The sequence below is a fragment of the Lissotriton vulgaris genome, chromosome 2_2 (genome assembly GCF_964263255.1).
Source record: "Lissotriton vulgaris chromosome 2_2, aLisVul1.2, whole genome shotgun sequence".
Lineage (NCBI taxonomy): Eukaryota > Metazoa > Chordata > Amphibia > Caudata > Salamandridae > Lissotriton > Lissotriton vulgaris.
Genome location: NC_141688.1, coordinates 332,206,331 through 332,220,680, shown reverse-complemented (window position 1 = coordinate 332,220,680; position 14,350 = coordinate 332,206,331). Strand labels below are relative to the sequence as shown.

The window sequence follows — 14,350 nt, the reverse complement described above, 5'->3', positions numbered from 1 at the left end:
CTATTGTTTCTGGAAAGTGACAAGAATTCTCCTGGCGGCCCATGTGTGCTGCTAGGTTGATTCTTTTTGTAAACCCAGTAATCACCAGTTTGGGAGCATGCACTTTTCTGGAATTGTTTTCAGCTTAAATGTATTTCAGTGGATTTTAAACATCGTTGGTAGGAATTTTTTCTTGAGCACTCGAGGTTTTTAGCTATTTAAGGACACTTTTTTTTTTTTAGAACATTTTTTCTTTGTTGTTAGTAAATAAACCAGGCAGTCAGTGCATGTATAGACCTAGCATCCTAGGTCAATCAAAAAACAATTTACCACTTTGGCTGCTAGGTTTTCCCCTCCTGTGCTGATGATTTATGAATACTATAGTTTCATGACAAGGTCAACTAGTCATAAGCACAGCGCAGGTAACACCCGTACGAGTTGACCTTGTCATGAGCCTGGAAGGGGTTAAGGACCACTTTACCTCTCAGTGAAAAGGTTCAGAACAGATTTGTTACTCTTGCCTTTGAGCTCAGGAAATAACTGTTGCTTTATCCCGCTAACTGTTCTTATTCTCTTGCAATAAATCATTCAAAATGTCTCTAGGAAATTGATGCCATCACAGCCCCTCCCCCACCGGAGGAATCTTCCACTGCCACTTCCACAGCTCCACCGCCAACCCCTCCACGGCCAGAACCTAAAGACGGCGTACCTGTGGTCACTGCCTCATCGGAGAATGGAAATACATCTGTTGCAGAGCCAGCCTGGCAGTACAATACTCAGTGCTCGCTGGCAGGAGGTGAGCTGCCACCAGCAGAATAATCTGTGCATTGTGCCTACCTCGTCCTTCCCTCTGTAGTCCTTCCTTTCCTTTGTAGTCCTTCCTTTCCTTTGTAGTCCTTCCTTTCCTTTGTAGTCCTTCCTTTCCTTTGTAGTCCTTTCCTTTGTAGTCCTTTCCTTTGTAGTCCTTCCTTTTGTCGTCCTTCCTTTTGTCGTCCTTCCTTTTGTCGTCCTTCCTTTTGTCGTCCTTCCTTTTGTCGTCCTTCCTTTTGTCGTCCTTCCTTTTGTCGTCCTTCCTTTTGTCGTCCTTCCTTTTGTCGTCCTTCCTTTTGTCGTCCTTCCTTTTGTCGTCCTTCCTTTTGTCGTCCTTCCTTTTGTCGTCCTTCCTTTTGTCGTCCTTCCTTTTGTCGTCCTTCCTTTTGTCGTCCTTACTTTCCTTTTGTCGTCCTTACTTTCCTTTTGTCGTCCTTACTTTCCTTTGTCGTCCTTACTTTCCTTTGTCGTCCTTTCCTTTTGGAGTCCTTTCCTTTTGGAGTCCTTTCCTTTTGGAGTCCTTTCCTTTTGGAGTCCTTTCCTTTTGGAGTCCTTTCCTTTTGGAGTCCTTTCCTTTTGTCGTCCTTTCCTTTTGTCGTCCTTTCCTTTTGTCGTCCTTTCCTTTTGTCGTCCTTTCCTTTTGTCGTCCTTCCTTTTGTCGTCCTTCCTTTTGTCGTCCTTCCTTTTGTCGTCCTTCCTTTTGTCGTCCTTCCTTTTGTCGTCCTTCCTTTTGTCGTCCTTCCTTTTGTCGTCCTTCCTTTTGTCGTCCTTCCTTTTGTCGTCCTTCCTTTTGTCGTCCTTCCTTTTGTCGTCCTTCCTTTTGTCGTCCTTCCTTTTGTCGTCCTTCCTTTTGTCGTCCTTCCTTTTGTCGTCCTTCCTTTCCTTTGTCGTCCTTCCTTTCCTTTGTAGTCCTCCCTTTCCTTTGTAGTCCTTCTGTCTGTTGATCCAGAGGAGGATGCTGGCACAGCCTTTGGTGTGTCCACATCCAGGCCACCTTTACAGTAGCTTGGTTCCAAGGGAATCATGGCCTTGGGTGACGTTTACTGCTCTTGTTGTTAATACCTTTATTTGTTTTCTCTAAGTTGAGGTTGAGATGGGCGACTGGCAAGAAGTTTGGGATGAAAACACCGGCTGCTATTATTACTGGAACACTCAGAGCAATGAGGTCACCTGGGAGCTCCCGCCGGACCTCGCCACTCAAGTCCAAGTGCTGCAGAATTATCCGCAGAGGTACAGTGAATAATGGCAAAAACGCACAGTCAGACTGTCTGCTTCTGGATTGGGGTCTGTCAGGTTCTTTTCTTTCCATAATTGTACATAAGTCCTCGCCGTCATTGACACTGTGACGATGTCGGACCTAAAGGACGCCAGTGTTCAGTAGCCGTACTCCCGTAGGATGCTGTCCAGTCACTACGTTCTTACCTGGGACTGGCAAAGAAAAGCTTCATCATTGATGAACACCTTTTCCCTCTACAAAATTCTTAGCTTTTTGAGTAGTCCTGTGGATTTTTGAAAAACAAAGCCATTCGTCTGCGCCCTCTTAGAAGCACGTTGTGCACATGCAGTCAAGGCGCCGGCATAATCTTTGACCGACACCGCCCCCCCCCCCCATTCAAAAGCTTCCACGCAGTTATGCAAATTTCAAGTGTTTTGGTTTTGAGATTAGTTGGTGATTGAACACTCTGGTTGCTTAGATCCATACTTAACAATTTAACTTGGCCTATTCTTCAGTCTTGCCTTCATGCTAGAAGAACACTGATCACGTGTGATTCATTTCCTCCATAGATGGAGTCAGACAGGCAAATAGTTGAAACAAGTAGTGTCTACAGGCCTTTGAGGTGCTCTCTTGCATGTTACAGTAATTCCCCCACTGGCTTCCGTATGGGTTTTTGAGGAGTAGTTTGGTACCAAACTGTGAGAGGTTAGCCTTGCATATGATGTCCTAGTTCTAGTGGGCATCTTGCACTAGTCTAATCGACCCTTATTGATGGTGGTTGTAAAGTCAACCTTATAGAAAGCTATACTAGTGGTAGCATGAACCAGCCGTCATCAGGCTAAGACTTCTGTGGGCGAGTTAAGCAAGTTGTTTTACCAATTATAATTAGGGCTCCCGGTTATATGGTATTTATTTTTTTACCATTTCCGTCTGTATTTATCCATATTTATTTTTGTCTCAAGCAAAAGATGCAGCTAGTATTCTTATTTATGCGAGAGAGGGGCTATGGAGAGATTGTAAGTACTTCACGCACTTAGAAAGTTACCAAATCAAACTGAAAAAAACTGAAAGTTAGAACATTCTATTTCAAACAAAAAGTGTGCATTTAATGACAGATTTCCAGGGAACTTTAAGCAAGTAACGTACCGTGTTCGTAGAGGGAGGGATGGGGGAGGCAGCCTCTTTTGGCAATGTTTGAAATTTTTGTTGTTGGACTGGCATCAAACTGTGTTACAAAATCTTTTGGAAGTTACCTGCTGCAACCCGTTCTAACCCTTCATGATTCAAAGAGCAAGCGCAGCGTTATTGAGGAAGATTAGAATAGGAATAAAGAAAGTCATGAAAGCAAATGGCAAATTACTTCTGCAAAGGCAACATTAAAGGAAGGAGACTGCGATCCACACTTCTCGCTGAGAAGGGCTAGTTGCACAGAAACAGCTGGCATTACACATGGAAACAGTTAACAAACAAGCATTTACAATGCAATTGGTTTCGCAGCATTAAAGTTTTTAGGTTTAAAGTATTTTATTAAGGTACAAAAAACATGGGGAAGGGAATAGGAGGTCAAGCGAACATACAATACAAGACGCGAAACGTTGCAGTGATTCAGAGGGAAAGTAGGGAGGCAGGAAGCCCCGGAGGGCAACAAGGCATAAGTCATAAGGCAATAAGGGAGTGCGAATGACCCTCCAGTAGACCCCCATTCCCCGAGCAAGGCCGAGCTAGAGTAGCGTCCCGCAACACAGGAAAAAAACACACACACCATCCCTCCAACCCCCCGTCCCCGGAAAAATAGAAGAAAGAAAAACAAAGGAGAAAAAAGGAAAAAACAATACCCCAACGTCCTCGTCCGAAAGTCAGCATTAGAAGCATGTAACCCCGCCTCCCACCCTCAGCCCCAAACCCCTGATCCCGCCACATTCACTCCGCTGGAGCCGCCGGCGGCGTCAGCCGAAGGAGTCGCAGGTACCGTGGACATGTGAGCTCGCGAAATTCCGTGGACAGCAGTGCTAAAAAGGGGTGCCAGAGCTCCTCAAATTGGTCTACATTCCCAGCCACTGTTAGCGACATCTTCTCCATACCCAGCACCTGCCAGAGCCTGTGTAGCCAGCCAGTGATAGAGGGGGCAGTGGGGGTACGCCAGAGTACAAGGATGTTTTGAACCGCAGAGCCTAGCGCAACCGCAATCTGTCTACCCCTGCGGGACTTCAGCGGGTACATCAGGTCATTGGGGAGGCCTAGCAAGACATACGCAGGGAAGCGCGGGAGTTCTATCTCAAAATGCCTGTCTACCTCATCCAAGACCTCCTTCCAATAGGCCGACAGCACCGGGCACTCCCAGAGAATGTGCGTGAGGGTACCTTCCTGTCCGCAGCCGCGCCAGCAACCTTTATCGCCGATTTTGTGCATCTCGTAGAGCCTCTCCGGGGTGTAGTACCAATAGGTGGACACCTTAGTAAAGGTCTCCGTCAGCCCAGTGTGGTACGCAGAGTGCCTCGCCCGATACGCGATCCTGTCCCATTCCTTGTGGCTCAAGGTCCTGCCCAATTCCCTGTGCCAGCGCTCCCTCCCTGGGTTATGGTAATGAAACGGCGGGGGTTGGAGAAACTTATACAAGTCGGTGATAAGCTTGGCATCCGAGGTCCGGGTTACCAGCCATCGCTCATAGGGCGTAATCGAACGGGCAGCGACGTCGCGCACTGGGGGTTGAAGAGCCCAGTGGCGAACTTGCATGTAACGCAGTCTGTCCCCCTCCGTCAGGCCAAACTCCTGTCGGAGCTGCTGGAAGGGGAGCATACCCTCCGGCCCGTAGATCTGGAAAAGTGCCCTACAACCCGCGCTCACCCAGTGGGAAAAGGCTCCCGGTTCCAGACCCGGAGTGAAGTCTGGATTGCCAGCAATGGGAGTGAACGGTGATGGAAAAGTGGTGAGCTCACGAAGCTCACACACCGCGTCCCACACTCGCAGCGGAACCCGGGTGATAAAGGAGGCGTAGAGATTAGGCGGGCGGTGAGTGCGCCGCAGGAACGGGACTTCCTGGAGGGTACGGCCCGCAACTGCCTGGTCCTGAAAGAGCCAGTGCTTGTCCGATTCCCACCGGCTCCACTCCACCAAATATCGGAGTTGCGCCGCCTGAAAGTACTTCCGGAGGTCCGGGACACCGAGGCCCCCCGCCTCCGGGGCAAGCATGGAGAGGACCCGTTTCATTCGAGGCTTACGGCCCTGCCACACAAAGCGGGAGATGTCAGCCTGCGCCTGCCGTATCCAACCTACAGGGGGCTGGAGAGGTAGAGCGCGAAAAAGATACAGGATCTGAGGCAGTATCGTCATCTTCACCGCTGCGATACGGCCCAGCCACGAGAGCAGGCCTTTGTTCCATCGCCGAGTTCCTCCTTGATCTTTTTGCCCAGGGAGGAATAGTTAGCTGCGACCATTGCAGGTAGGGAGGGTGCAAGCAAAATCCCCAGGTAAGGCACCGTGGAGGAGGACCATTGCAGAGGAAAAAGACGCTGGAGATCCCGCCTGGTGTCGACAGAAAGTGACACATCCAGGGCAGCCGATTTAGACATATTCATTTTGAAGCCCGCTGCGCGGGCAAAGGAGTTCAGTTCCTGGACGCAGGCAGGCAGCGACCGCTTGGGGTCATCCAGGGTCAGCAAGACATCGTCCGCATATAAGCTGACAGTATGTGTGTATTGCCCCATCTTCACCCCAATAGCGTCCGGGTTATCGCGAATCCTCTGGGCAAACGGCTCCATATAGAGGGCAAACAGGAGCGGCGAAAGGGGGCAGCCCTGTCTCGTGCCGCGCTCAATGGCAAAGCTGATGGAGCTGCATCCATTGACACGCACCGATGCTGACGGCCTCCTATAACAATTAAAAACCATAGTGCGGAACTTCTCGCCGATCCCCAGTTTCCCGAGAACCAGCTCGAGGTACGGCCAATGAACCCTATCGAAGGCCTTTTCCGCGTCGACCGACAGCAGCATCCGCTCCCCCGGGACGCGTGAGGCCTTTTCCAGCACGTGCGTCACCCTCTTAGTGTTGTCGACCGTCTGCCTACCGGGTACAAAACCGGCCTGGTCCGCCTCCACCAGACCTGGTAGGTGCAGACCCAGTCTGGCCGCCAAGATCCCCGTGTAAAGCTTGAGGTCCACATTTAGAAGCGAGATGGGCTGATACGAGCCGCACAGAGTCCGGTCCTTCCCCGGTTTCGGAATAACCGACACAGTCGCCGAGAGAAGGTCCGGTGGTATGGCTCCCGGTTCAGAAAAGGAATTGAACAAGCGAGCCAGGAGAGGCGCGACAGTGGGACAGAAGGTCTTGTAAAACAAGGCCGTATAGCCGCCCGGGGCCTTGCCGTGCTTTAACCGTGCAATAGCGGAGATGACTTCCTCCACATGAATGTCCCTCTCTAGGTGGTCCGCCTGGGCGGGATCCAGGGCAGGGAGGGTTACTGATTCTAAATAGGCCTCAGCCTCTCCCGGTGGGGAGGGCTCTGCAGCGTACAGCGCCTCATAGAAGGCACGGAAGGAATCCGCCACCTCCGCGTCACCGGAAACCGGGACCCCATCCGCTCCCATCAGCTCCTTTACTACGTTGCGTTGCTGCGCAGCCCTGAGCCGGTGGGCCAGGAGCTTGCCGCATCTGTCTCCGCCAGTGTAAAAGGCATGCTTCAAGCGCAACGCCGCATACTCCGCCCGGTCCAGGTCCAACGCAGAGAGGAGTTTCCGCGCCGCCTTCAGCTGCCTCCAAACTCGAGGAGCCCCCGTCCGGCGGTGAACCTGTTCGAGTTCCCTGACTTGCGCCGTTAGTTCCTCCCTCTTACGTTGCCGCTCCCTGTTCTCCGCCGAGGAAATGGAGATAAACTCCCCTCTGACGACCGCTTTCAAAGCCGCCCACTGCGTTGCTAGGGACGTGTCGGAGTTGTCATTGTGGGTCAGGTACTCCTGAATGACCTCCTCCACTCGCTTCAGCACCGATTTCTTATGGAGAAGCGTTTCCCGAAGCCGCCACATACCTCTGGAGGGGGGGGCCGCCGGCCAAGCAAATGCTCCGGAAACCGGCGCATGGTCGGACAGGGACAAGACCCCGATGTCTGCCGCCGTGCGAAGCGGTCCGCTCACCAAGAGGTAGTTCAACCGCGAGTAAGTGCGGTGTGCGTGGGAGAAATATGAGTAGTCCCTATCGGCGGGGTGCATGGTGCGCCAGAGGTCATGCAGATCCATCTCTGCAATCTGGTCCTGTACCGCTCTAGAAAGCTCCCCCGTCTGCGGAAAGCGCTGGGCAGACCTATCCAAGGTGGAGTCTAAGACCATGTTCAGGTCTCCCCCCCAAAATGACGTGGCGATCGGGCGAGGCAGTAACGTCTACCAACACATATTCCAGGAAGCGATCCTGGTGGTCATTTGGGCTGTACACGGAGCCAACCGTGAAGGCAACACCCCCCAGACGCATGCGATACACTATGAGCCTCCCCTTCTGCTCGGCATGTTTATACAACACCTCACTCCTGAAGGAGCTGGCTAGAAGAATGGCTACCCCCGCAGTCTTAGTCGCAGCCGAGGAAAAGAGTTGCGTGGGGAACTTGGCAGAGCGCAACCTATGGCAATCTTTAGAGAGTAAATGGGTTTCCTGCAGGAGGCAGATATCCGCCTGTGACCCTTCCAGCAGGGAAAGGATCCCCCTACGCTTCACAGGATTATTCAGACCCTTAACGTTAAGGGTCACTACTTTCAGGGACGGCATCGCTCCCAGGGACGCAAAGCGCTATGCAGCGAGCGAGGGATCAGTGGAAGGGGCGCGCGGGGCAGGGGCGCAGGGAAGGCCAGAGTCGGCTTCGCATGTGTTCGGACAGTATCGGACGGGACCCCCCCAACACCAAACCAGCTCTTGAACCACCCCATAACCAACCCATGGCAACCAGCCAAAACCAAAAACAAGAAAAAACACCCCATTGTCTCAGTCTGGCCCAAGTGGGCGAGTCTGTAGAAACCAGTCAGGTGGACGTCCAGCCACACACCTCCAACCTCTTCCCCCCCCCCCAACCCCCAGCCCCAACCCAGCATCGCAGACGCTAAGAGTCTCTCCCCCCGGAGAAAAGTTAGGCCGTCTGGGCCACGCCATTAGAATCAGGCAAGTTCCTGGCCGCCGTCCTCAGGGCCTCCGCCCTGATGGTAGGGGAGTCAGGGCGACTCGCTGTCGCTGACGATTGGCGCCTCCTCTATCTCCGTTGGCCCCGCCGCTCGGGGCGCCTCCATGCGGGTGTCGCCCCTTCTTCCTCTGTAGCTGTGAGTCCCAGCACCCCACAGACATCTTGTATGTAGCACCCCATTCCATCGGAAAATAAGACGGAAGGGGTGACCCCAGGAGTAGGCCGTCTCATGCTCTCGCAGAAAGTCCGTAGCGATGCGGAAAGACCTGCGCTTCTGCAGTGTGATGGCGGACAGGTCTTGATAGAGCGCCACGGGTCGTTCTCGGAAGGACAGCGGCTGCTTCCTGCGGGCCTCTGTCATAATGCGCTCCTTTAGGGGGAAATCCGGCAGGAATGCCAGGATATCAGGTGGGGGTGCCGATGACTGGCGCTGGCGGCCCACCCTGTGTGCCCTGTCGATGCGGATCGGGAAGTCCGCTTCTTCTCCCAAGATGTCGCGGAACAGGTCCTGCAGATAGGCCACCAGGTCCGCACCCTCATCCGCGGACGGAACGCCTCGCACCCGGATGTTATTCCGCCTGGACCTGTTCTCGAGGTCCTCAGAGTGGGCCTGGAGCTCGACACATTGCTCCCGAAGGCGGAGAACGTCCTGCTGGAGATGAACTATCTCTTCATCACGCCGCTGGGCCGCCGTTTCCACAGTGTCGACCCGCTCGCCCAGGCCTTCGATTTCTCTGCGCACTTCACGGACCTCTCCGGCCACCTCGGTCTTGAGAGTCTGGAATTCCTCCTTGAGGGAGCTGAATAAGTCCTCCATGAAGGACCTCGTGACTGGTGGTTCGCCTCCGGTGGCGTCCGTTGAGGCCCGGAAGGACCCCGGGGACGGCTGCGTCCTGTCTCGCAGTTGCTGGGCCCTGCCGAGCATGTCCGGCAGAGTGCGATCTCCCCGTGCCGCACCTAGTCTCCCAGCCATCTTGGCCTCCGCGGTGGGTGAAACCTAGGGCTGGCCGCTGTAGATGCGCCCAGCCGCTCGTGGGCACCAGATGTGAAGACCTCGCCGAGGACAAGGGTAGTGCGTCACAGGCGACAAAATGGCGGCACAGGCCAGGGCGAGACAACCATCGAGCCAGTCAGGGCGATAATCCAGGTTCAGGTCGGAGGCTTGCAGCCGCGTGCTTCCAGGGAGGACGGCAGATGCGTAGGCACCAGGATGAACCGAGGCGCTTGTATGGCAAGGGCGCGGGCGAGGGTCACCAGTACCAGCTCCTCAACGACAAGATGGCGGGAGGGCGGAACCTAGGAGGGCAGCCCAGGCCAGCAAGTCTATGGGCGACCCTCAACAGCAATGGGTCGGGAAGGTGCGAAACCAGTGTCCCCCAGTTTCACCGGCTAGTACGCCCGGTTCGGTCACCGCTCAAACTCCACCGTCCCCCGCTTCCAGGCTCGGGGTCCGCAAGGCGTCACACACCGACACCCATGGCAGGGGGATAAATCGCAGACGCAGGTCTGGGGTCTGTCGTCCAGCGATGGCTCTGGCCTCAAGGGCGACGGCCAGGAAGCCCCCGCACTCCCCGGAGTCCGTCGAGTCCGCTCCCTCGGGATCCGCAGCTTTCAGCACTCGGCCCAGCCGAGGCGCGCGGACAGCGCCGCAGTACGCTCCGCCTCCAGGCCCTTCTCCTCGGGGCGATCCAGGCTCCACTCCCCGCTTCGGCCGTTGAACAAACTTTTCGGGGACTTCCCCCGGGGCAACAGAAGTCAATGTGGCATCAAAATGTGGCCCAATAGTTCCGGCACAGTTCTCTCGCCCGCAGTGCAGCCGCGGGGGGAGAGAAGCGCAGAAATCGGGGCTCGAGCTGAGCTGGGCCGGAGGAGCTACGGGAGGAAGCGTCCGCTCACCCCGCCATCTTGGCCACGCCCCAGCATTAAAGTTTTTTATTGGCATTGTGTATGACAATGTGTTGCATAAAATGCTTTAGCAAACTTTGAATTGGTGAGCAGTGAGAGTGTGTAAGAGTATGCTGTTTTTGAAAGCAGTGTGGTAGTGCTGGAATTTGGTTGACCTGAACAATTTGATGATGCACCTCACGCACGGGGCCTACGCAGTTATTATTCACACAGCTCTGACGGTGCACCTTAGGCACGGGCTCACAGCTGTTATTATTCACACAGCTCTGATGATGCACCTCACGCACTGGCTCACAGCTGTTATTATTCACACAGCTCTGATGATGCACCTCACGCACAGGCTCACAGCTGTTATTATTCACACAGCTCTGATGATGCACCTCACGCACAGGCTCACAGCTGTTATTATTCACACAGCTCTGATGATGCACCTCACGCACTGGCTCACAGCTGTTATTATTCACACAGCTCTGATGATGCACCTCACGCACAGGCTCACAGCTGTTATTATTCACACAGCTCTGATGATGCACCTCACGCACTGGCTCACAGCTGTTATTATTCACACAGCTCTGATGATGCACCTCACGCACAGGCTCACAGCTGTTATTATTCACACAGCTCTGATGATGCACCTCAGGCACGGGCTCAGTTATTCACACAGCTCTGATGATGCACCTCAGGCACGGGCTCACAGCTGTTATTATTCACACAGCTCTGATGCACCTTAGGCACGGGCTCAGTTATTCACACAGCTCTAATGATGCACCTCACGCACTGGGCTGACGCAGTTAATATTTACACAGCTCTGATGATGCACCTCAGGCGCGGGCTCACAGCTGTTATTATTCACACAGCTCTGATGATGCACCTCAGGCATGGGCTTACAGCTGTTATTATTCACACAGCTATGATGATGTACCTCCGGCACGGGCTGACAGCTGTTATTATTCACACAGCTCTGATGATGCACCTCACGCACAGGGCTGACGCAGTTAATATTTACACAGCTCTGATGATGCACCTCGGGCACGGGCTCACAGCTGTTATTATTCACACAGCTCTGATGATGCACCTCAGGCACGGGCTCACAGCTGTTATTATTCACACAGCTATGATGATGTACCTCCGGCATGGGCTGACAGCTGTTATTATTCACACAGCTCTGATGATGCACCTCCGGCACGGGCTCACAGCTGTTATTATTCACACAGCTCTGATGATGCACCTCAGGCACGGGCTCACAGCTGTTATTATTCACACAGATCTGATGACGCACCTCAGCCTCGGGCTCACAGCTGTTATTATTCACAGAGCTCTGATGATGCACCTTACGCACGTATTTTATTTTTAAACGTGGCCCCTGGACCCCATGGGTCCAGCCACAAAAGGTATTTTCGGGTGGTCATTTAAAAAGAAAATGTTTCTTTCTGAGGCGAACATGAAGGGGTTGGGGATTTTTTTCGCTTCTGCTGCCTTTTGCAACATTTAATCTAGTTTGGGCCCAAACAACTTTAGGCCTGTGAATGGCTACTTCTGGAATAAATTTCTCTCGGTGGATTTCAGCTTTCATGACTTCCTCCAAAGAATCTTATGACCTTCTACCATTACTCCTGCCGAGGCCATAGCTGTTCACAAACTATAAAATGTGGTGTCTGAGAGAAATATGGAAAAAAGTTCCACGTCTGCCAACATTTTTGAAGGATCCTCATTTTCTTGAATGCAGTCATAAAGGACTTTCATGGGGGTTCTGAACAGAGGGGCCACCAATTAGTATACGTACACAAGAGTGCTGCTTGTAAAATCGCTGTAGCCGCGTACTAAATGTGCTTCGTCAGCTAGTTCTAGTCCTCACGATCTCTAGAACATCTGGATTTAAAAGACTGGACTCCCTGCTCCTCCGTACACAGCGTCTGGGGGTTCTGTTCAGAACTTTCATGGCATAAGCCGCAAATGTATTTGACCTGATGTCAAAGTTAGAAGCTGCGTACGACCTTTTTGATATCGAGTTCTACATTTTTATCTACCACATCTGAAAGAGGATCTTTTTCAGAGGCTAGATTAGACGTAGAGGCCATGGATGCAGCAAAAGTGTTATCCCTTGGAGTTTAAGCAAAATCTTTCTCAATCCTTTATCAAATATTTTTTTTGTCAAAAAACGTGGAAGTGGAGGGCGTGGCCAGCAGCCAGAGAATATGGCCGCACACTAGCGCATCTCCGGCCTCCGTCACTCAGTCACAAATATCCAACGCATATTTGTGCTAATTGGGAACTTATCAGGGTGCCTGCACACCAGCGAGCCGCAGACCGGCGATCCGGACTACCCTTAGCAGCGGACGGGACTGTTGGAAGCCCGTGCACGAAGAGGCCTGTGAGTGCTGGGAAGCTCCGGGGTGCCGTAGGCGCACCCGTACACTAGCGGTATGTCATTTTTAAAAAATTCCTCAATGCCTGTTCTGTTCAGAACCCCAGACGCTGTGTACGGAGGAGCAGGGAGGCCAGTCTTTTAAATCCAGATGTTATAGAGATCGTGAGGACTAGAACTAGCTGACGAAGCACATTTAGTACGCGGCTACAGCGATTTTACAAGCAGCACTCTTGTGTACGTATACTAATTGGTGGCCCCTCCGACACAGTGAAAAATTGCCAGACCTGTTAAAACGATAATATCAATCACTACTATATCCTGAATAAATGGGATATTTGTAGCTCTGAGCGTGGACCCAAAACAGGACACCTCTCCCATCTTTAACGATTTAGATCACAGAATGAACACCTGAGTGAGATACTCTTATATATTTTGAGAAACTGTCCTGAAGGTTTTTTAACCAAAACGCCGCGTTGACTTGCGTTCTCATGAACATTTTTAATGTTTTATGTAAAATTGTATAATATTTGTATAACATGATGTACTCTACAATAGTATGATTTTTTTGTTAATTTGTCCAGAATGTGTAATAAACTCATGTTTAATTTTTTAATTTTGTTGTAGTGTCTTAACCCGCCACAAAATTTTTATGAAATTGTCACCGAGTTATTGATATTACTGCAAGCTGTTGTCTAAAAATATAAATTGATATAGGATTTGTTGTAATTTAGATAACATCATCTTAGATACTTTGTGGTTGCGTCTAGAAATCGAATCAGTGCAGTGGGTACTAAATCCCGGGTGATCATTGCTACGGACATCCTTGACTTTAGGGACATTGTAACTTTGCTTTTTTTCTCCTGTGCTTCCAAGGAGCCATGGGAGACAGGAAGCGCGCGCGACCTGATCCCAGTTCGCAAGGTTGCGCATGCACATCACTTGTCTCCTGTCTCCCTTGACTCCTTGAAAGCAGAAACGATTGCAATAGTGTTTCGCAGCGACTATCGCTTCGCGATCGGTTTGCAGTGCGAAACCTAAGAATCACAATCATGCTTGTACACTAGCGGTATGTCATTTTTTAAAAATTCCTCAATGCCTGTCACCTGCAACCGAGCACACCGCTACCATCTAACAGGTCTCTGCCTTGCGCCAATTATTGCCATTCACAGGCTATCGTATTGGCACTGACCCCAGCAGGCCAGGTGAGGCATAAAGCTTTCTATCAGGGAGCCGGCCTGCTAATGCACATATTAACACCTCGTCCTCTCCAATTAGGCTTCCTATGATGGACACAGTGTTGTTTAAAACCATGAGTACTCGAACTTCTTACTGCGACCCCTTCCCCCTGAATGTGTCACACCTACTGCCATCTGCTGCCTTGTGTGACTTAACAGTTCTCTTGAATGGTCGTAGTGGTGTAGATTATTAAGAGGGGCTGCCGATGTAAACCTGGGCAGGAGTGGGGCTGTCCTGTTTTGAACTTATAAATATAGTTTTCCGTCTGTATTTATATGTAAAATTCAGTTTAAACGGAAAACCGGGAGCCTTAATTATAACCTTTGAATACCAAATGAAAGGACACCACACAAGGTATATATCAAATATATATGTATTTAATCTAAACACAACTCCTCTGCACTCTTTATGAGGTCAGAGGTAAAAATACGATCCAAGTCACACAATTAATATAAGATAACTTGCACAGTATACGTTATGCTCTAGGGGCCTCGCAAACCATATACTAAGAAAGTGGTATAAGAACCACAAGAGAATTAGAAAGCAGGCCTAGGGAATCGCTGGGACTACTCTAATCGACCAAAGGTTAGGAAGTAGGGGGCCCACGGGAGACGCGTGCAGTGTCTAAACACAGCCGCGGGTTACCATTGACTTTCTATGGGGATCGCAAAAGTTAAAAATA

At 51.5% G+C, this 14,350-nt stretch overlaps 1 protein-coding gene across 2 annotated transcripts in view; it reads left to right on the top strand.

Moving 5' to 3' along the window:
- FNBP4 (formin binding protein 4) overlaps positions 1–14,350 on the top strand; it is a 247,377-nt gene that overhangs the window by 26,095 nt on the left and 206,932 nt on the right. For both annotated transcript variants that reach the window (XM_086959754.1, XM_086959755.1), the window contains exons 5-6: positions 583–775; positions 1,872–2,019. In XM_086959754.1, the coding sequence (XP_086815880.1) occupies positions 583–775; positions 1,872–2,019 (341 nt within the window). The remainder of the gene's footprint in view (positions 1–582; positions 776–1,871; positions 2,020–14,350) is intronic.